The sequence below is a fragment of the Micromys minutus genome (genome assembly GCF_963924665.1).
Source record: "Micromys minutus genome assembly, chromosome: 4".
NCBI lineage: Eukaryota > Metazoa > Chordata > Mammalia > Rodentia > Muridae > Micromys > Micromys minutus.
In genome coordinates this window covers 56,109,896-56,131,477 of record NC_137973.1, presented here as the reverse complement: position 1 = coordinate 56,131,477, position 21,582 = coordinate 56,109,896, and the positions used below count along the sequence as shown (strand labels likewise).

Genomic DNA, 21,582 nt, shown 5'->3' with positions numbered 1-21,582 from the left:
CTTATAATAAATAAAAACTTATTGGCTCATAATCCTTAAAGCTAGAAAATCCTAGAACAAGGATGGGCCTCTCGGGAAGGCCTTCCATCCAGGGGAGAAAATAGGGCAGAGGAAGAGAAGGAAGAAAAAGGAGAGAAGATAGACCCTCCTAAGCCACCTCCTAACCCACGCTTGCACTTTAGCAATGCAATGCTCCACTGATAAAGTGCTGTCTCCATGACTAGCCACCATTCTCTTCCCAACCTCAATGAGGTCACATGGGATTCGATTTTCAAGGCGTGTTTTTTCAGAGAAACACTCAGGTATAGCACACAGTGACCCGTTTGAAAGCCACATTGCTTTCCTTTTAATGAAGTGTTTCGTTTTACTAAATCTTCCATCCTAATGACCTTTGTAGAGATGCTGCAGCGGTTGTACCTTTAGGGTACATTTTCTCATTTGCCATTAGTTCTTTGAGAATTTTCTATAATGCATTTCAATCATTTCCATCCTTCCCCAGGACTTCTCATAGACCCACCTCCCTTTCATAGCCACAAAGCTTTGCCCCTCATGCCCCACCCATAGTCTCCCATCTTAAAGACACACCAAGAACAGTTTGTGATGCCCATGTGTTCTTGGATGCATGGCCTTCAGTATATGATGGTCTATATATCAGGGGCCACAATCTTTGAGAAAACTGCCTCCCTCCCTCCCTCTCTCCTTCTCTCTCTTTGAGCACTCATCAAATGACAATGGCTCCTCAACTGGGGGTGGGACTTTGTACTGCCCTCCTTTCTCAATGCAGAAAATGTCTGGCCCGAGCCTACAAAGGTCTCATGAATGCTGCCTCTACTGCTGTGAATTTATATTTGCAACTGCTCTGGAAACAGTTTTCTTGTAATCAACCACCATCTCTGGTTCTTATAAGTTTTCTGCACCCTCTTCTACCAGAATCCCTAAGCCCTTGGGGGAAGGAGTGTGATAGAGATGTTTATTTGGGGGCTGAGCAATTGATACTATTATTCTCTGCATACTGACCACTTGTGGGTCTATGTGTTAGTTGCTATGCACTGCAAAAAAAAGTCTCTCTTGAGAGGGCTGAAAGGTACACTAATCTATACTCATAGATTAGTCATTAGGAGTCAGTTTAATACTATGTCCATTTAGCAGAGTAATTATAGTAGGCTCTCTTTTAGGGCCTATGACCAAGTCTAGCCACAGTTTCTTGGCTCTGATAATAGTATGAGGTATAAGTTTTAACTTGTAGTGTGGATTTTAAATTAAACTGGCAAGTGGCTGTTTACTTCTGTGACATTTATGTCACTATTGCACCAGTGGGCATGTCATGTCTGGTCATGGATATAGCTCACACGGTTCACAGGTGGGTAAGGTTAGTGGATCTCTTTCTCTTCTAGTAGTGTATATAGCACTATAAAAACTAGCACCTGGGTTCAAATCCCAGCATGCACAGAAAAAGCTGTGCATAGCCCTGTGTGCCTGTTATCCCAGCACTGAGAAAAGGGCAGAGACAGGAGGATCACTGAGATTGGCTGCCCAAAACATTGTTCTGAGTTCAGTGAGATCCCGTCTCAATAGAAGAAGGTAAAAAGCTGTATAAAATATCCTGCACCACCCTTCCATCTCTTCCGGCCATTACAAATCCACTCATGCACATACACCACGCTCACGCCCACACACACATGAAACATACAGCAAACATTTTCTTAAAACTATTGAAAAGCTACACAAAGTGAAATACGAGGGATCTGGGAATTTGCCCGTGCTATGGACTTTGTTTTTATTTTGATCTCATGATATAACTTGTATCACGGACACTAATACTGACAAAACCATAAGCCCTCTTTCTCGTTTTATTCCCTTTTGGTGAGCCAATTTAGAAAAGGAAAAACCCCACCATCTCATGGTCTGTCATTTATTTGCGTAGTGTGGCCCTTACTCTACTGATGGGTTAAATTTTAAAATCTTTACCCTTTTGAATTTATCTTAGCTTATGGTAGACTACTCTGTACTTTGTTTCCTCTAGTGGTCAAAAGAAGTATCTCCAAATGCAAACCAAATTATCCCAACATTATGAAAAGGTACATAGGATAGACTGATCCCTAATGTGTGGTATTTAAGAAGTGGGTGTTGGTGCTGGTGGGCCAGTTGATGACTTCAGTCCATGGTAGAGAGAGAACTGGTGGTATGTCGAGATATGGAGATGGGGATATCCACAGACATGTGGATACTGTTTAACTCAGGATTCACACTACCCTATTGCAGTGACTCACACCCTGCCTTTCTCCTGACACCATGTGTTCTTAGTCGTGATTCACTAAACTGTGTCACTGGGACAGCTTATTTTAGTCAACTTTGAAATGATGGAATTATATCTTCCCACAAGTGCTAGGAAGACTCAGACAGCAGATATGACTAGACCAGCAAGGATGTGAAACAGGTGCTGTATGAAAGAAGAAAAGGTTAGCACTCATTCCCCTTGACAAGGATGGAAGTGGCCCACAGGCCTGACAACACACACATATAGTTAAGGCACTACTTCGTATCGTCTAACCATTGTGGGTTTTAGATGGATTTCAGGGATGCGGTGGAAGAGCTAGGAGAAGAACAGAAGGCCCTCAAGGAGATGGCAACCCCTCAGGAAGGCCAACAGTGTCAACTAACCTGGACCTCTAGGGTGGGGGGATATGGGAGGTCTGTCCTCTCAGAGTCAAAGGGGAGGGCTGGGGGAGGAATTCTTGGGGGGGGGGGTGGGGACCAGGAGGGAGCAGGATTTGAGATGTAAATAAACAAATACTTAAAAAAGATATGAAACAAGATCAACATTGGGTTATAATAGAAAAAAATGAAGATCTCTCTCTCTCTCTCTCTCTCTCTCTCTCTCTCTCTCTCTCTGTGTGTGTGTGTGTGTGTGTACTATACAGAACAGACACAGAGGCTAATGGAAATTGGAGTGCTTCTCATTTAGGCAATGGTTCATTATTAATTTCATTATTTGAAATAGAAAATGTTGGGGGAGCAGAATTAATTTTTTTGAGAGAAAAAATAACTAATGAATACATTTAGGTTGTATTTGCATTAATATTGTTTGATTCTATGTAGCAACAGAATTCCCAACAGGCTGGGAAACTTACACAATAGTAATTTATTTCTTACAGTTCTGAAAGCTAGGAAACCAAAAATTGTGATGTAGTCTGTATTTTTTTGTTAGCTATTAATATGGTAACTTGAACACTGTGTCTTCCAGAGGGTAGAAACACTATATTTGTCTTAGTTAGGACTGGATTCTACTGCTTTGAAAAAAAAAAATGACCAAAAAGCAAGTTCAGGAGAAAAGAGTTTTTCTGACTTGCCCTTCTATATTGCTGTTAGTCATTGACAGAAGTCAGCACAGGAACTCAAACAGAGAAAGAACCTGGAGACAGGAGCTGATAGAGAAGCGATGGATAGGTGCTGCTTACCAGCCTGTTTCCCACGGCTTACTCAGCCTGCTTTTTTATAGAACCCCTTTATAAAAGCAATGAATCCATCCAAGAGTGCGGAGTCTTTCATGACCCAATCACTTCTCACAAGTCCCATCGTATTCCTTACAGAGCAGAGATTCATGGTGGCTCAAGGTGCTGAGAATAAGTGACTTGACTGGCTCTGATCAGAAACTCATACCACCCCCTCAAACCTCAAGGGTCATGGAGAAAAGGGGGACAGGAAGGAGGAAAGATCTGCAGACGGGGCATGTTTTCTGGGCATGGCACAGCCAATGAAGTCATGACCTCACAGCCTGCAGTGACTGTGGCGAGCCTACACAAAACCAATCCTATCAACAGTCGATCATGGATTAAGGAAGGGCTCATGGGCCCTACCCTCTTAATGAACTACTGACCCTATCAATAGATTCTGGGCCAGGGACAGTCACTGTTTTTAGTTATGTACCTACTGAGGTGCTCCCCAGGTCCCGGTGAATAGTTCTAAATCCATGGCCTTACATACAATTCTGGTTAAACTCATTGGGTCTCAAAACAGAACTATCTAGATAGACTAATCACCAACCAGCAAACCAAGTAAAGAACCTCTTAGACATGAAAATGGGGACGGGATGTATGGGTGTGGAGACTAGAAGACTATTAGAGTGTTACAATAATCCAAATGAACTTAATGCATATATAAAATTGTTGAAGAGGACATTTTAAAAAATATTTTTAAAAGTAACACCTTCTGATTTGGGGAATTAACTTTCACCACACACTTTTTTTTTTTTTTGGGAAGAAACTGAAACAATGTAACACTTGCAACAAATGATGGGAAATGTTCTAAGGTATACAATCAGCAGTTGGACATACAGGTTTGCAGATGTTCCTAAGGGCATTGGAAGAAGCAGTGCAAATTATGTGGATCATCACTCTTTTAAACCAAGTGCCTACAGATGAAATTGCTTCCTCAAAGAGACTGAATTACATGTGGACTTCATTTTTCTTTCCCTCCTCTCTTGCTCACACACACTTGTGACCCTTATGTTGAGAAGATGAACTGATGTACAAAAAAATCATGTTCAGAGTCTACAAGTGTGCTGATGCAGCCTCGTTTTTAAAACTTCAGTGGCGGAGAGACTTCAAAAGTTATATCCCTTTGTAAAAACTGCACTAATTCTCTGATGGATCCCATGGACTTCATAAATACTGTAAGATAGGGTTGTCAGCCCTCCTCCCATGCAGGACATCCGAGTCCACATAGTTATTTTAAATGGACAGCATGTTTTGGGAAGGCTACCTAGCTTGGAGCTGATGGGACAGAAGGAGCAGTTGGCACATTCATGTATTTTTTGGTCTTTGAGATCAAAAGTCCTTCGTAGACTCCAAAGTCCACCATCGTACTTGCTGTAGGAAACGTTCGGTGAACACCTAGTCCCAGCAGTCATGATTAAATTAGCAAACAATACAGCTGAGTTTTAAAGAAATATGTTAACACTATTTAGTCAAAATATTTCACAGTATATTTTTTGAAAACGTTTTTGTCATATAATTCTACTATTATGCAAAGAATTTTTGTTTGGTCGTTTTCGAGACGGGGTTTCTCTGAGTAGGCCTGGCTGTCTTGGAATTTGCTTTGTAAACCAGGTGGGCCTCGAACTCAAGAGATCTGCCTGCCTCTGTCTCCTGAGTGCTGCGATTAAAGGCATTCGCTACCCCTGTCCCGCTCTGTTTGTTTATGAATGACAGGGTTTCACTACGTAATTACCGTCGTTTGTTTGCATTTATTATTTATTTGTTTATATAAATGAGTGACAGGGTTTCACTACATGACCACTGCTCTGCTTGTTTGCTTGCTATTTGATTGCTTATTCATCTATGTAAATGAATGAATGACAGGGTTTCATTACATAGCCCAGGCTGGCTCCAAACTCCTGGATCCTCCAGCCTCCCAAGGCCCTCTTACTGATGACCTTTTTACAAAAGCTCGCTAACTTGCCGAGGAGCTACTGAGCGTGGCGATCCAATGGAGAGCCAATCCTTCACAAGCTGGTCGGTACTGTAGCAAAAGAAACCCACAAGCATACCTCAAGTGTTAAAAATCCAAGACTTACAGGCAGGTAACTGGTTAATGGAAAAAAACACTTCCTTTAGGAGTTATGAGCGAAAAGAAAAAAAGAACGAGCCTCTGTAGGAAAGAGTTAAGAACTAAGAAGATAGCGAGAAAGCAGCTCCCCGCCCCCAAGCGCTTCTGCATCCTTCATTGGGTCTCGTCCTATGACGTCATATCTCCGGCGTCCTGGAGGCGGGACTTCCTCTTCGGGCTTAGCCTGTTTCAGGCGCACCGGAAATCCCTTCTGAGGGAAGTGAAAGTCTTCTGGTCAGAATCACTGTGGGACCCTGCGTTTCCTGGTTTGGGGGGAGGGTTTGCGTTTTGGCGGGCGTGGAGAGTGTCGGGTGGTGAGGAGCAGGAGCTGGGGCATGGACAGCCGCCTGCAGGAGATCCGGGAGCGGCAGAAGTTACGGCGGCAGCTCCTAGCTCAGCAGGTGTGCGGCCGGGTGGGAGGGAACATCAATGCGCTTGCGCGCCCCCCCTTTTTCTTTTAAATCCCCGCCTGCCCTTTTTTGTGAATTCTCATCAGCCCGTGTCAAGGACTTTGTCTCGAGGCTTTTATGTCCTAGTTTCCTCATGTGCTTGTCAAAGTCATTATGTAGAAGACCCACTGCAGCCAGTCTTGGACCTTCTGGATCCGCCGTTGCGGGCACGGACTTGAGTGGTGGGGATAAATTTGGTAATTGTCGATGAGTGCTAGTAGTCGCTGCAAAGACAAGTGGCAGTTTGAGCCCCTACATTTCATCTTCATTGTTTAAGCAGTGTTTCGCGGCTTGCCTTTCTTCCAGATTGGCTTCAATTTTTTTTTTAGATTAGTTTTTTTAATTTCACATTATGTGGTTTTGTCTCCGTGTGTATATGTGCACCTAAGCACAAGTTCCCGAGGGGGCAGATCTCCCTGGAGCTGGAGCTACAGGTAGTTGTGAACCTCCCGGTGCAGGTGCTAAGTAAGACTTGAACTTTGGAAGAGCAGTGCGTGCATGCTCTTTCAGCTTCACATTCTTGAGATTGGTTTTGAAGGAAGTTTGATTATTTTCTTGAGATCCTGTCGAAAGACTCATTGGAAGCAACCTGTGAGTAAATTTTAGATTCTGCCCTTAAAAGACAATCTCCCTTCAACCAAGCATGTGAATCCTTACTTCATCCTACTTGGAATAGGTTTCCAAGATTGTTACATTTTCCTTGGCCAGTCCTCACCAGAGAATTCGCTAAGATTTGTCTCTCCAAAAATTACTTTTCCAAACCTTTCACCTTCATCGAGACTAACGGGCGGGTATGTGAGTGTTTGGTGTTTAGTAGACCACACATGCAGCGAGTACATACTACAAGTCGTTTTAAAATCTGAGGCTATTTTCTTTACACTATACAGACCAATATAAGTGATGGAGGGAAATGCTCAAAGCTTTAGTGAGCAAAATTTAGATTTCCTATGAGTCTTTCGACAGGCTCTCAAGAAAATAGTACAAACGTCCTTCAAAACCAGTCTCAGAATGTGAAGCTGGCCTAGAGAGGTGGTGGTTCAACGGTTAAGGTAGCTTGCTGTCATTTTCCATTGCTAAATCTTGGGTTCCTCAAAGAATTTTCTGAAGGAATGACTTATATTCTGAGATGAGAATTACAAATAGTCACGGGGAGAAAATTGGAAAATTTTAACTGAAGGATGTGGGTGTTCTGTCCTCTGACCAAAAAGTAGAGAGGATTTTTATGGAGGAGTTGAAACTGATGAGCATTTCATGTATTGGCAGATTTCTTAGAGAAAAGAGGGCAGTCATAGGAAAAGGTGGAGAATGTTTTACTGTTTAAAGTTAAGCTGCTAATTTGTAGCACTGATATTTTTGAATACCTTCTTGCTCTGGAGCTAAAGAGACCACTAAGAGATCTCTTATGCCCTTCTTGTGCTTAATACTAAAGAGTTGCTATGCTGTCCTGTGTCCTTAGTCTGGCTTGGAAGGTTTTTCTGTGAAATGACTCTAGTCAGCTCAGCCTTTGTTTGAATTTCTCCAGTAGTCATTTAAAGTTGACATTGCCATTTTTAAGCTATTAGTACATTTTATTAAGACTTAGCTTTAATGATTTGGATTGCTTTTCTATGAGAGCATGGTCTAGAGTAGTCTATACAGCAGCTCATGCTTTGGGGTTATCACTACTACTGCCAACTTGTGTTTTTATTCAAAATTGGCCAAAGGCAATCATCTTAATTTCAAATATAACCAAATGCATAAAATATTTTCCAGCCAACAAAGTCATTCATTCTTAATTAAAATGATGTTCTTATAGTTCATTGGTCACTTACAGTTTATCTTGCAAGCCTATTGACAGTGTGGTATGGGCAGTGTTGCTTTTATAAAATACTTGATTTATTAAAGTTTTAACACATTTTGGGTGTGTGAACAATGCATTACGACCTGACTTTGGGTTCTTGCTTGCTAGTTGGGAGCCGAAAGTGCGGATAGCATCGGTGCTGTGTTAAATAGCAAAGATGAGCAGAGGGAGATCGCCGAAACCAGAGAAACTTGCAGGTGTGTTGAGTAACTTCTTTAGGGGCATGCTTAGGGTGGGAAAGGATCATGTTTAAGTTTCTGTTGTGATTTATTTATGGGAGTGATTTCAGGGGAATGAGACAGTCATACTCTGTAGCCCATGTTAGCCTCAAACTTGGTAGCACCTTTGCCTGAACCTCTTGAGAACTAGACCTCCCATAAAGGGTTTATTTTTTTTTTTTAATAATTAATTGTAGGTTTAAATGTATTCTTAAGAAAGCTGTGAAAATGGAGATTTTGTAAACAGTTTGTAATGTCATGTTGAAATTATGAAATATTTACTTTCTGAAAATACTAGGTTCCTATTTATAAAGTAGGTGGAAGTGAAATGTTATACTAAGAATTAGCTTACATACCGTAAATTTTGTTAAATTATAATTTTAGGAAAATATATTTCAAAAGTGGGATTCTTCTGATAATTCAGAAAACATTGCACAATTTTTATTTTCTAGATTATATCAGTTTTTATGCTTTCAGAGCATAGTATAAAATATGCATAAACTAATATAAATGATACGTAGTTTAAAAGTTTCTCTTCATAATGCAGTTTTTATCCTGGCTTATTTATTTATTTATTTTTTTTGCTTGGTTACTTTCTTATAAATGAAGCTACAAAGTACTGCCTTTGACTTTTGGATGTTTTATAAGCGGAATAAGTAGATATTTAATCAGAAAACATTTGACTTTGTTTCTATAACTTGTTAGTAATATAAGCAAATCCATGTGCACCTTTTGTATGCTTCTTTGAGACAGCTGCAATTTAATTTTCAGGGCTTCCTATGATACTTCTGCTCCAAATTCAAAACGGAAGTGTCTGGATGAAGGAGAAACTGATGAAGACAAAGTAGAAGAATATAAGGCAAGTGGAAAATGAGACAGTTTTATGCATGTTTAAGGAAAAAAAAACCAAACTAATCCTAATAGATTCATCTCATTTAGAGGGCTAAACTTTAAGATGTGCCAAAATCCTTATGAGTAACAATTATGTTTTCAGTTAAAGACTTAGATCAGTTTACTCATTTTATGTAAGTATATGTGGCTTACATTTGATTATAAAACATATTTATATAAAACACAATATAACCATTAGTAAATATTGGCAATAATACTCTTTCAGAACAGCAAAAAAATAAATATAAACTTTAGGTAGTAGAATTGTAGTAGATTTTGGGGGGCTGCAACAGTCATGTTTGAGTGACATTGTTCCATATTAACAGCACAATATAGTATAACTAAAGTATTTTGACAGCTCATGGGCTCCACAGCAGTTATATAACCATTTCCAAAAGAACCCAAGTTAAATGTCACTTTTTAAAAATAGAATTTTTATTCTTTAAAACTCAGAATCCAGTTTGCTGCCCATAGACAGTGTGCAGCTATTCACTGAGTCATGGTTGGCCTACCAGCAACCATATCCCTAAAGAAAGACCCTCTCTGCCAAGCTATTAATAGTTCTCAGCTAGAAATCGGCGGGTGGGGGGGCTCATGAGCCCCTTCCTATAATTTCTAATTATAGGAACCCCTTCCAGTAATTTATTATATATACATAAACAAAAATATGTATATATACATATATGTGTGTATATATACATATATATATATATATGCATGTGTATGTTTTTTTTTTTTTGTTTTGTTTTGTTTTATTGGACAGCCCTGGCTGTCCTGAAACTCACTCTGTAGAGCAGGCTAGTCTTGAACTCGGACATCGACCTGCCTCTGCCTCCTGAGTGCTAGGATTAAAGAAGTACCACCACATCTAAATGTATATATCTTAAATGCTTTTTTGATCTTCCCTTTTCAAGGATGAACTAGAAATGCAACAAGAGGAAGAAAATTTGCCATATGAAGAAGAGATTTACAAAGATTCCAGTACCTTTCTTAAGGTAAAAAAAATTTTCAAGTCTTGGGGGTTTCACATTTGAGCTCTGTGCTATAAAGGAACCCATTTTCTTTAGGAGGTTTTCAGTTTTTGAGGGATCCCTGTATGAAAACAAAGATCTTAAATTACTCATGAAATATTCTGATTATTTGGATATTTAGCCTAAAATAGTAGTGTACTTATATCAATGTCTGTTGATAAGTAATGTTTTAGTTTTTCATTTTGCTTTTAGTGTTTTTAAATATTAGTGCTTTTTTCAATGTCTTACTTTGTACAGCTTCATAATAAAGACACACAGAGTTAGTGTATCTGCCATGAGCGTGCATACTGTTTATTTAATTTTGACCATTTCTTTAGGGAACGCAGAGCTTAAATCCCCATAATGATTACTGCCAACATTTTGTAGACACTGGACATAGACCTCAGAATTTCATCAGGGATGTAGGTATGTCAGCTTTATTTGGAATATCCTGCTATAATGTATTGCTATATGCATGTGATTTTGCATTTTATAGATTATTTCTAATAAAACCTTTTTCAAGCTTGACTTTCCATTTGGGTCTCAGTGCTTCTAGTCTATGTTCCTTGCCTTTAGGCAATGCTGTGTCTCTCTGTATCTTCTTTTCTTTTTTAAACATACTTTACCTTATATTTAACCTATTGAAAGAATATAATTCAGTGTTCTTTTAGTGCATACAGCGCCTTCTTATCAACCATTATCAGTCTGTTTTAGAGCATTTGCTTCTCAAAGGAAGCTCTGTATCCATTAGCAGTGGGCCCACATTCCTTCCTTTAACCTGCGTCTCGGGCTTAACCACTAATCCATTTTCTTTCTTTGTAAGTCTGGCCATTCTGGACATTTCATATAATTGAGCTCTTACAACATGGGGCTTCTTGTGAGTGTCTTCTTTGACTTAGCACAGTGTTTTCAAGGGTTATTAATCCTGTACCATATATCAATGCATCTTTTTATTCTCAAATAATAGTCCATGTGATAAGTGAATATATGCACATATACAAAGGTTTAATTTAGTCACTTAGGTTTGCAATTATAGATGTTGTAGGCACTCGTGTAAAAAGCATATGCTGTGTACTCATTTTCCTTTGACACACCCCAGGGGATGGACTTGATGGGTCATGTAATTCTTTAAAAGGATGTTTTTGAAATGTTTTGACTCTGTGTCTGACTTTTGGAGGTACCACCATGCCTCCAAAACCATGGGTAAAGTGCAGATCATGGCTCTTCACCTACTGTGTTTCTGTCTGCATCTCTCACTATAGCTGTTCCAGTGAGTGCTAAGTATGCCATCGTAGGTTTATTTTTTGTTTTGTTGTTGTGATTTTTTAATGAATATGTTTTGCTTGCATGTGTGTGTGTGTGTGTGTGTGTGTGTGTGTGTGTGTATCACATACATGCCTTTGAAGGACAGAAGAGGGCTTCAGGTCCCCTAAAATGGAGTCATATTTGGTTGTGAGCCACCATGTGGGTGCCAGGAACCACATGTATCCTCTGCAAGAGTAGCAAGTGTTCTTAATCACTAAGCCATCTCTCCAGCCCCATGATGTTTTTAAAATATAGCTTTATTTGAGAACTTCAGTTATGAGCACTGTATATACACTCGTCGAGCTTCTCCTGTAACCCTCCCCCAATCATGTTCTCTTCTCTAGGTATTGTTATATGTACATGTATGTGTATTCATTTAGTGTTGCTTTTAAGTGCTCATGACCAGAGTTAAGCACATACTATAGGTAGCTTGCTCCTAGAGGAAACTAATTCTCCCTGTCTCAGGCAGTGGCACCAAGTGGAATTTCCCATTTCTGTGTCAGTTGGTATTGTCATTATGCTGGTCTTGTTCAGGCAGCCATGTTGTTGAGATTTCACAGGTGCATTTTCCCCTGTTGTGCCTAAAGTTAGGTGAACAATAGGTAAACAGTAGGTGAACAACCTGTTTAGGTAGGCTGGCCCTCTGGCCCATCCATAGCTGTAGCGGTTGTATCGTAGATATATAGTTGGAGTTGGACCAGTTGTAGATCTCTGTAATAGTCTCCATTTGTTTAAAAAAAGTTTCTTTAATGTGGGGGTGAAAGCCACTCTTACCTGTGAGTATAGGGTAGTTGAGAATACAGGCAGAAACTAATTAGTTTAGGAAAATGACAGTAGTAGGTTCTCTTAGATCTGTGACTGCTGGTCACAGGAGTTGACTAGGTTTATAGTACTAGGCAAGCAAGAATTCTTCCTATCAGGAGGGCCTTAAGTCCACCTACATAACTGTTCATGGCCCCCAAAGTAAGTCCCTTTGTTGTACCACTGGGACCTCTTACCAGCTCATAGGCTTTAATGGGTGGCACTGCCGTTTGCTCCTCTCCCTCTGCAGCTCGCATAGCACCTTGTACTGTGAGAGCGGCTCTCATCCAGGAAGCTTCCAGGACAGGTCCAGCTGGTCCTCCCAAGTCTGTGTCCTGAGTGTGTGTGTCAGTAGGATCTTAATGTTTGTACAGGTTGTTTTCTGTTTTGGTTTGGTTTGGTTTTAGTTTTTTGTAGCTAAATGTGTAACTCAAGTTGGCCTCAACTTTCTGTCTCCAAAAGTGAACAAACTTTGCTTTAGCCTCTGAGTGCCAATGTATTGTTTTTCTTAGTACAGGGCCTTCTATATGCTAAGCAAGTGTCAAGCCCTATTTTGTTTTATCATTTGAGACAGGGTCCATGTATGTTGCCTGAACTGACTGAACTTGCTATGTAACCCAGACAAGCCTGCAACTTATGATCCTTTTGCTTCAGCCTGTTCAGTGACTGAGATTACACAAATATATCACCATGCCACACTCAATTTTAATGTTTTTATAAGTAGAATTTAGACATAGCATTAAAAAGTTAGAATAAATTACATACTTATATTTGAATATAAACTAATTTCTTAAGATACCTGTTTTCACAGTATATAGATATATGTAAAATTATTATAAATTGAGAAAAGGTTGTATTGGGTGTATTTTGAGTCCAATGGAGATTTAAATTAACTAAGATCTAAAATGCCTTATGTTGCAGCAGTGAAAAAACAAAGGAAAAACTCCGCTGAGTACTTTATGACAGCTCGATGAAGGTGTCTTGTTTTTATCCGGAACAAGGAACAAGGCTGATTGTATGTTGCTGTACCAAACAGTATACCACAGACCTGTTCCTCAGGTCATCAGTGAAGATAGGGTTCAGATTGTTGTAGGTCCTACCAAACAAGGTAGTGCATGTGCTCTTAGAGGCCAGAAGAGGGCGTCAGAGGTACTCATGAGCCATTTGATAGAGTGCTGAGAACCAAAGTCCGGTCCAGCTCTCCTGCCCACATACTTTTAGTTTTTAGGTTAAGGTGTTTTATATGATTTATTTTCTTATCAGTGTTTCTTATGTACGGAAAGCAAGTAAAAATGAACTGCTAGTTCTAATGTAAAGTGCTGGCAAAGGAAGACTCATAGCCTTTGTATTCATCAGTGTTAACTTGAGTTGAACTGACAGTGAGAAGTGACTGTTTTTTCCTCCTTTAGGTTTAGCTGACAGATTTGAAGAATACCCTAAACTTAGGGAACTCATCAGACTAAAGGATGAGCTAATAGCTAAGTCAAATACTCCTCCTATGTAAGTAGCTCAATGCTTTTTCTTTCCAACTCTGTCAGTTTATAGCTTTATTCCTTTTTATTCTTAGTAAAATACATTATTTTGGAACTGGTGCTAAGTGTATAGTAGCTTCTTATTGAAATTTCTAGGTAGTTTAGGAGGCTTGTGAATTCTGACTCACAGTCTTCATCTGTAAAGTAGAGATGCCCTGTCCCAGGACTGGCGGTACTTGAAAGTGCCTTGCAAACTCCTGGCTCATGATGCTTTGCTACAAGTCTTGTTTTTGCCTCAGAGTTGGGGAACCACTGCACTACATGGGCAGGCTCTCTCCACTCAGTAGAGCGTGTTGGGGGCAAGTCTGCTGCTCTCCCTGTGACCTGGGTGACAGGAAAATTCTTGCCCTTCAGAGATGGTGACGACTTCATTATAGCCTGTGACTTTTCAGTTGAAGCATTAAAATTCTGCAAGCCTTAAAAACAAAGGAAAAAAGGATCTTGGATTGGATGACTGCATGAGTAAACATGCTTCTTGCCCAGTGAGTGATACATACTTGATGATCTGAGTTCAAAACCCACAGCCCAGATAGAGGTGGAAGGAGAGAACCCACTGACTGCACAGAGTTGCTCTCTGACTGCCATATGCATACGGCCTGTATGCCACCCCCACCCCCCCAATAAGAAATTAAATGTTTTCTCCAGAAGTGTCCTTGAATTTAAAATACTTCCATACTGTGTAAAAATAACTTCATCAAAGGCTAGTAGTAACTTTCATTAGGTAGTGGGAAAACACTGTTAATATAAATGTATTTATTAATGAACAAACTAATAAAATGAAATCATGTCTATATTTAGAAATTCTGTATTCCTAAAGGAGGGATTTGAAACTTAGATATCATTTTTCTAACTTAACTAATGATATTTTTATCATAATAAATATATGTAATATATAAATCAAAATAGGTTAGAGATCACATGAGTATAGATTTTCAGTGTAAATATAAGTGAAGAATTTATTTTGGATATACAGGGAGAGTAATATTATCTTTTTCCTTTGTTGTAAATGTGTCCATGTCCTAAGGAAGACAATGACATAAACTCTGCAGTAAAACAAAAGACCTACTAGAAAAAGTAATTAGTAATTAGCTCATGGTTATCTTGAAAATGATGTTTAGCAATAGTTATCGAATAATATTGGGTAAAGAATTTCCTTTATTACCACCAGAAATATTCATATCCCCCCTTTATTAGGTACTTACAAGCAGACATAGAAGCCTTTGACATCAGAGAACTGACACCCAAATTTGATGTGATTCTTCTGGAGCCTCCTCTGGAAGAATACTATAGAGAGACGGGCATCACTGCGAACGAGAAGTGTTGGACATGGGATGATGTACGGTGAAACCTACGCATTGTGATGGTGTATTTACCTCCCAGAGAATTCCTGCGGATTTGACCAGAAAGTGGGGCTATGAGTACACGTCACTGTGGTTCCTTAGGAGCTTAGTCTTCCGTTTGACAGTCATTAAGGCTTTGAAGGTTTTAATGAGATTAGTGAGATCCTCTGGTTGGTATGAGGGCTGGACTAGAGCGCAGTTAAGTATGAACCGGGGGAAGGCATGAGACTTGGGAATACTCACATGTAAGAGAAGAGTCCTGCAGGTACCTGGACAAAAGTGCCCCTCCTACCTCAATCACCCCAAACTGTCTGTGGCTGTAGGCATATGACCTTTCATTTTGTCAGTAACTTTGGGTTCTTTTAACCTCTGGTTAACTCTGCTTCTTTTATTAGTTCTGTAGTAAATTCTATCATTCTGTAAATGTACTTTCCTATGAACTCTCTCTTGAACACATAAGAAAACAAGTATATGTGTCTTTTTGCACATGTATGTGTGTTGATTGTATATAGAATAACAAAATAGCATATCAAAGTAATTTTAGACATAGACCTTATTTTCTGTATTTCCTAGATTAGCTGAAGAATATGTTTGTAGAGATCTAAGTCTCAGTAGTTATTCTTTGGATTTATGATAAATGGGATCCATTTGGTGCTATATTATTTTTTATTTCTTCTAGATTATGAAGTTAGAAATAGATGAGATTGCAGCACCTCGGTCATTTATATTTCTCTGGTGCGGTTCTGGAGAAGGATTGGACCTTGGGAGAGTAGTAAGTTGGTGTTTGTGTTTTGTTCTTAATTCTTTCTCAGGTGGATTCTTAAGTTAATTAGGAAAAGAACATAAATTGTTTTGTAGGCTACAAGATTTATGTGTTTTTGCCTTTGTTTTTTGTTTTTTTTTGTTTTTTTTTTGTTTTTTGACAAGTTTAAAAATACCGAGATGAAAACATAAGGCACTTTATTCTAAGTACATAACATTGTCTATGATATTTGGTCTCAGTGACAAGCAGAGCAACATCCAGATGTCTAAACGGTATTTAGCACCTGTATTATGCTTATATGCCTTCTTGTGTCTGCTTGGAAATTGGGTAGTCCTCTATCAAACTTCTTAATCCTGGTTATTTTAAGTATTTTTTAAAAAGATTTAATTTTGAAATTATTTGTAGTGTTTGCGAAAGTGGGGTTACAGAAGATGTGAAGATATTTGTTGGATTAAAACCAATAAAAACAATCCTGGAAAGACAAAGACTCTAGATCCAAAGGCAGTTTTCCAGAGAACAAAGGTATTGCCTTTTGTCTTGTTTTCTTTACTATCATCTCTTACACTATTCTATATTACTACATACTGTGAAACTGATTTTAGCAGCATTGCTTTCATGCTTGTAAAGTAGTGTGAGCATTGCAGAAGTATAGCCAAGAGACCTTAAGAGTGTCTCCTTTCCAGTCCTGGACAGCGCACACTGTGCTAGACAGTGGGTTCTCTTTATAGTAAACTGACCTAATTCAGAGTTAGCTGTGTGCTCTGATGCACCTGGTTCGCAGAAGTCCCCTTCTCTAAGCTTAGGAAGAAGAAATGACAGCAGGACTCAATAGCTGACCATTAGAATCATGCTTGTCTGACCTCACCTTGTCTTTCTATACAAGAACCACTCGGGATTTCTGCATAGGACTGTAAGCTGAAAGAGCTTTTGCATATTACACTCTGGAAGCCACTAGACAGAGCATCTATCTTACCAGGTTTTCCTTGGACTAGATCGAGTACATGACAGCATTTAGGAAATCTTCAGGTTGGTGAGGCTGTGGAATTGCTGAGAAAGAGGTGTGTCTTGAGGCAGCCTAGAATACATCCTCCTTACCCTACTGCCTACCACATGAATCCTTCCTGTTACTGTATGTGTCCTTCTGTCTGCCTAGTCTTGAGTTTCACCTCCTTTTATAAATATGCTATAGTAAGTAAGCAGTTTTCTTAATTGTATGAGCCACCCGTGCAAATGTGTGAGCCCAGTGAGGGCATTGGGACCCCAAAGTTACAGCTTCTTGGTGAAAAGTGTATGACCTGAAGGTGGAGCACTATCTTAGGATAGCATGCCTTTCCTTAGCCATCGGGGTCTGGACTCATGGGGTAGACTGTGTCCTAACTGAACCGATGTAGAAGAGAACTACAGTGGGAGGGAAGTAGGAAATTACGTGGTTTGGGAAATCCAGCATACTTGTGTCGGAAGTGAAGTAGGATTTTGAAAGTATTTGAGAGACTGTAGAAAGGAAAAAAAGTCCCATTTACTTGGCAGTTGTGTGACAGCCAGAGATCTAGGATTTCCTGTCCTAGTTTTACCATTAAACTATATCCTGACTGTCCACAGAGCTGAAGGTTGTTTAGAACTGTTTAGAAACGTTAAATCTGTGGGATCCTGTTGTAATGAGAGTGTGTTGATGTGCTTTGTTATAGGAGCATTGCCTCATGGGGATCAAAGGGACCGTGAAGAGAAGCACAGACGGGGACTTCATTCATGCTAATGTTGACATTGACTTAATCATCACAGAAGAGCCTGAGATTGGCAATATAGAAAAACCAGTAGAAATTTTTCATATAATAGAGCATTTTTGTCTTGGTAGAAGACGTCTTCATCTCTTTGGGAGAGATAGCACTATCAGGCCAGGTGAGACCTCAGTTTTGGAGAAAGACAGTTTTATCATTCTCTGAGATGTGGATTTTAAGGTATAGGACATAGCACTGTGTAAAATAAAATTCTTATATATTTGATTCCTCTTCACATGTGAACAATTTTGTCCTTTCAAACTGAGAAGGTAGAGAACTCCCATATACTCTATGCCTCACACATGCACTGCCCCCCCATCAGTATTTCTCACATAACCATACAAAGTCCGTAATTATATTAGGATTGATATTGGTGGTGTCTGGGTTTAGATAAGTTGGTTATAGTATATGTCAGCCATTGTAATATTTCACTGGGAACGTTTTCTGCCTAAAAGTCCTCTCTGGTCCACTTAGTTTTTGGCACCTCATAATTATCCGAATTTTTGGGTACATTGTAATGTCCTGTATGTATGTATAGTAAGGTCAGAGTAATTGTTGTATATATTCGTTCAGTTCTTTGTATTGGAAAATTTTAAATTTGTTCTGAAGTATTGAGTTATTACCCTTAGCTATGCATTGCTATGTCCTGGATTCTTCACTGTCTTGTCTGTGGGCTTCTTTCCTTCACTCTTAGCTGGCCTTAATAACCAGTTCTAGTCTCTGCATCTTCCAGATGCACATTTTGTTCCTATCTGTAAATGAGAGTATGTGGTACGTGTTCTTTGCCTGACTTATTTCAGTTTACATAATGCCTTCCAGTCCCATTACAGTCAATAACAGAATACGTGACATTAAGCTTATCCATTCATCCATCAGTGGACACCTAGGTCACTGCCATATCCCGCTTGTGTGAATAGTACTACAGGCTGGTTTTTAGTTCCTTTAGGTGTGTGCTCCAGGAGTAGGGGCTCTGGGTCATACTGAGTCCTCTTTCTAGTTTTTTGAGAAACCTCCAGAATGTGTTCCCTAATAACTAAGTAGCGTGGGGGAGTTCCCCTTCCTGCAGCCTCTCCAGCCATACTAGATCTTTCCCTTTGGTCTTAGCTGTCCTGACTGAGGTTAGGTTCTGACTGCAGTGAGATGTTACCTCACTGTGCTTTTGTTCATTTAGTTATTAATGTGGTGTGCATTTTTTTCATAGCTTTGGCTGTGTGTATGTTCTTGTGAGAAAAGTCCTTGCCTGTGGACAGATGGCATGAGGAGGGGTGACATGGCTGTGCTTGGATTCTAGGACCTAAGAACTAAGGATGTTTTGTATAAGAGAAAAGCACATTTTTTTTCCCCTCAAGATTTAATGTGAAAGCCAGTAGTCCCATTTTTATAAGTAGAAAAGATATTTGTATATACTTTATTAAATTTTAACCCAACCTAAACACTGTGAATTAAAATATCTTTTATAAGTGGTATTCTAACAACATAATACATTGATGAGGAACAGTAAGGATAATATGTAGCAAAAGCTATAATCTAGAATGAGAAAGAAGGTATGTGTATATGAACCTTTTACAGTATGACCATGGGTGTTGTATAATCTGTACCAGAGGAGGAGGCTGTGTGTGTAACTGAGCCATCTTTGAGAGTGTGTTAAGGATTTGAACTAGCCCTTAAGGGACCAACAAAAGAGAAAGGAGATGGAAATGTTTCTTGTTTTCCCCTTTATTTCAGGCTGGCTCACAGTTGGACCAACGCTAACAAATAGTAACTACAATGCAGAAACGTACGCGTCCTATTTCAGTGCCCCCAATTCATACTTGACTGGATGTACAGAGGAAATCGAGCGGCTTAGACCGAAGTCACCTCCTCCCAAATCTAAGTCTGACCGTGGTGGGGGAGCTCCCAGAGGTGGAGGGAGAGGAGGAACATCTGCTGGCCGTGGTCGTGAAAGAAATCGTTCCAATTTTCGAGGAGAAAGAGGTGGCTTTAGGGGGGGTCGTGGAGGCACTCACAGAGGTGGCTTTACACCTCGGTAACTGTCACAAACACTTAATAACGTCCTCTCTGATCTTTATTTTGGAGACTTGCTTCAGAACTCACTCCCAGCTTGCACTTTGCTTTAGCTTCTCAAGCTGCCAGAAAGATCTTAGCTACCTAACCCCCACCCCCACTCCCCCCCACCCCCAGGTCCTTGCAGCTGTCACGGACTCTGCTCAGGGTAAGTGAGTCAGGTGTGTGCAGCACTTGGACACTGACCCAACTGATTTCAGTCAAGGCTTTGGTGTCTTAGAAATGGCTGCACAGTGGCTTCGGCATCTCAGAGAAGTGTGGCAGGAGCGGTGCTGTTTCCTTGTCATGGCAGCCATTGTGTAGAACAGGATTGAGAGAGGTGGTTACCCTTTTTTGGGCCTTTAATGTTTTCTTGTTGAAACACTAAAAAGACGTAGTTCCCACCCCTCCCCCCCCTTAAATTCTAAAAAGTAACATGAAGTATCATTTGAGTACTAAAGACTCAGAGATGAAATGAAATCCCTTTCTTCCAGATCTGAATCTGAGGGGGCCTGGAGCCTTCAGGGTAGGTCATGGAAGAGGCAGAGCTTCCTAGATTAAAAAAAAAAACAAAAAAAAACAAAAAAAAAAACAAGCTTATCATAATGTAAATTAGCAGCCACAGATGACTCATAATCATGCTTCTTAAGAAGCAAGAGAAGGCAGGCCTGTACCCAGGTAGGAGGGCTGTGGTGTGATCTTGAACTTGGACTGACTTTCTAAGACAATTCATATTTCTTAGCAAAGGTTAAAAACAAATTTGCTGGGGGGGAGGGGCTGGTTGAAATGGTTTAGAAAGTAAATGCTTGATGATGAGGAAATGACATACATCTTTAAAGTTGTCACTAAACAAAATGTAAGTAAAAGCAATTACAGAAAACCCGTAAGGATACAGCTTGGACAATGGGATTGCAGTTGCCTAATTGCAGTTCTAATCAGAACTCTGGTGCAGAAGTCTCCGCAGGATTGATGTTCAGATCTCTGGGCTGTGGAAAGCTTTGTATTGTTGTTTTCTACACCTTAAGTCGTGTTTGGGTGGACTTGGATATGTCAGATGAGATAACACCATTATTTTTGGTAACTCCTTTTTTATTTTGCTATAACTTTTCTAATAAAAATTTAAACCTTTAAAATGAGTTTGTTTTCTTTAAATGCAGTAACTATTGTTACCAAATGAAAAGGGACCAACCTAAAGTAGCACTCCTCACTTGGTTTGCATTTGAGCGGCTCTTCTGTTCTCCTTGTCAGATATGGGCTCCTTGACAGCCATGGAACATACACTTTGAATGCTTGATGAATTTGGCTCTCTCAGCCAGTTGGTGCTTTCTAGAACAGACAACCCTTAGCTCTCACAGGTGGTTAGAATATTTGCTGTGATGGTGTTTTTAATTTCAGTAATTATAAATTATCCAAAAGCAAAACTGTGTGCCAGATTTGACCTGTAAGGAGAAGATAGGAACTCCCATTGGTTCAGTGGTGGGTTCTTTGGAGCTCTGACTAAGGAGTGTCCCTTCCCTGTACATGAGATTCTTGTGTTCCATGTTTTGTGAGCATGAAAGACAGCAACAATCTGGTGTTCACTTGGCCTAGCTCCTTTGAGATCTGTTTCACAGTTCATCTTACACACACATGCACACATACACAGAAAGACAGAAAGAGAAAGAGGGTGTGTACTTTTTTTGTAGTTTGGAACTTGGATCCACAGCTTGTCTTATGTGGAAAAGCAGTAAGACCAGAGTTGTTCCAGGAAACAAGGTAAGAATAGAACCCATCCATTTGAAAGTAAAGTGTGGTGCCAGGTGTGGTGGCACATGCCTTTAGTCCCAGCACCTGGAAGGCAAAGGCAGTGGATCTTTGTGAGTTAATGTTGTCACTAAGCTCTATAAAAACAGGTCTTTAGTTGCTTTAGCTGTTCCTTGATAAAAGAAAGTGTAGCATAGCCCTGTGTCATTCAGTTTAGTTTCCAGAGCAGCGTGCCTGGCGTTACATAGCATTCAGCTCCAGGTGC

General features: G+C 39.9%; 1 protein-coding gene across 1 annotated transcript; it reads left to right on the top strand.

Moving 5' to 3' along the window:
* The first annotated feature begins 5,870 nt into the window (after positions 1-5,870).
* On the top strand, positions 5,871-20,701 carry METTL14 (methyltransferase 14, N6-adenosine-methyltransferase non-catalytic subunit). The gene is made up of 11 exons (XM_080916085.1): positions 5,871-6,008; positions 8,005-8,093; positions 8,886-8,973; positions 9,920-10,000; positions 10,354-10,441; positions 13,531-13,621; positions 14,848-14,989; positions 15,673-15,765; positions 16,162-16,278; positions 17,442-17,652; positions 19,257-20,701. The coding sequence occupies exons 1-11, from the start codon at positions 5,943-5,945 to the stop codon at positions 19,559-19,561; spliced, it is 1,371 nt and encodes a 456-aa protein (XP_080772211.1). The 5' UTR covers positions 5,871-5,942; the 3' UTR covers positions 19,562-20,701.
* Positions 20,702-21,582: the final 881 nt, after the last annotated feature.

What these genes read in the sequence shown, in the direction of transcription:
- METTL14 (XM_080916085.1), top strand. Translation starts at nt 5,943, where the DNA reads ATGGACAGCCGCCTGCAGGAGATCCGGGAGCGGCAGAAGTTACGGCGG. An exon ending in AGTGTTGGACATGGGATGAT is followed by an intron (nt 14,990 to 15,672) that starts GTACGGTGAAAC and finishes TATTTCTTCTAG; the next exon opens with ATTATGAAGTTAGAAATAGA. An exon ending in CAGTTTTCCAGAGAACAAAG is followed by an intron (nt 16,279 to 17,441) that starts GTATTGCCTTTT and finishes GCTTTGTTATAG; the next exon opens with GAGCATTGCCTCATGGGGAT.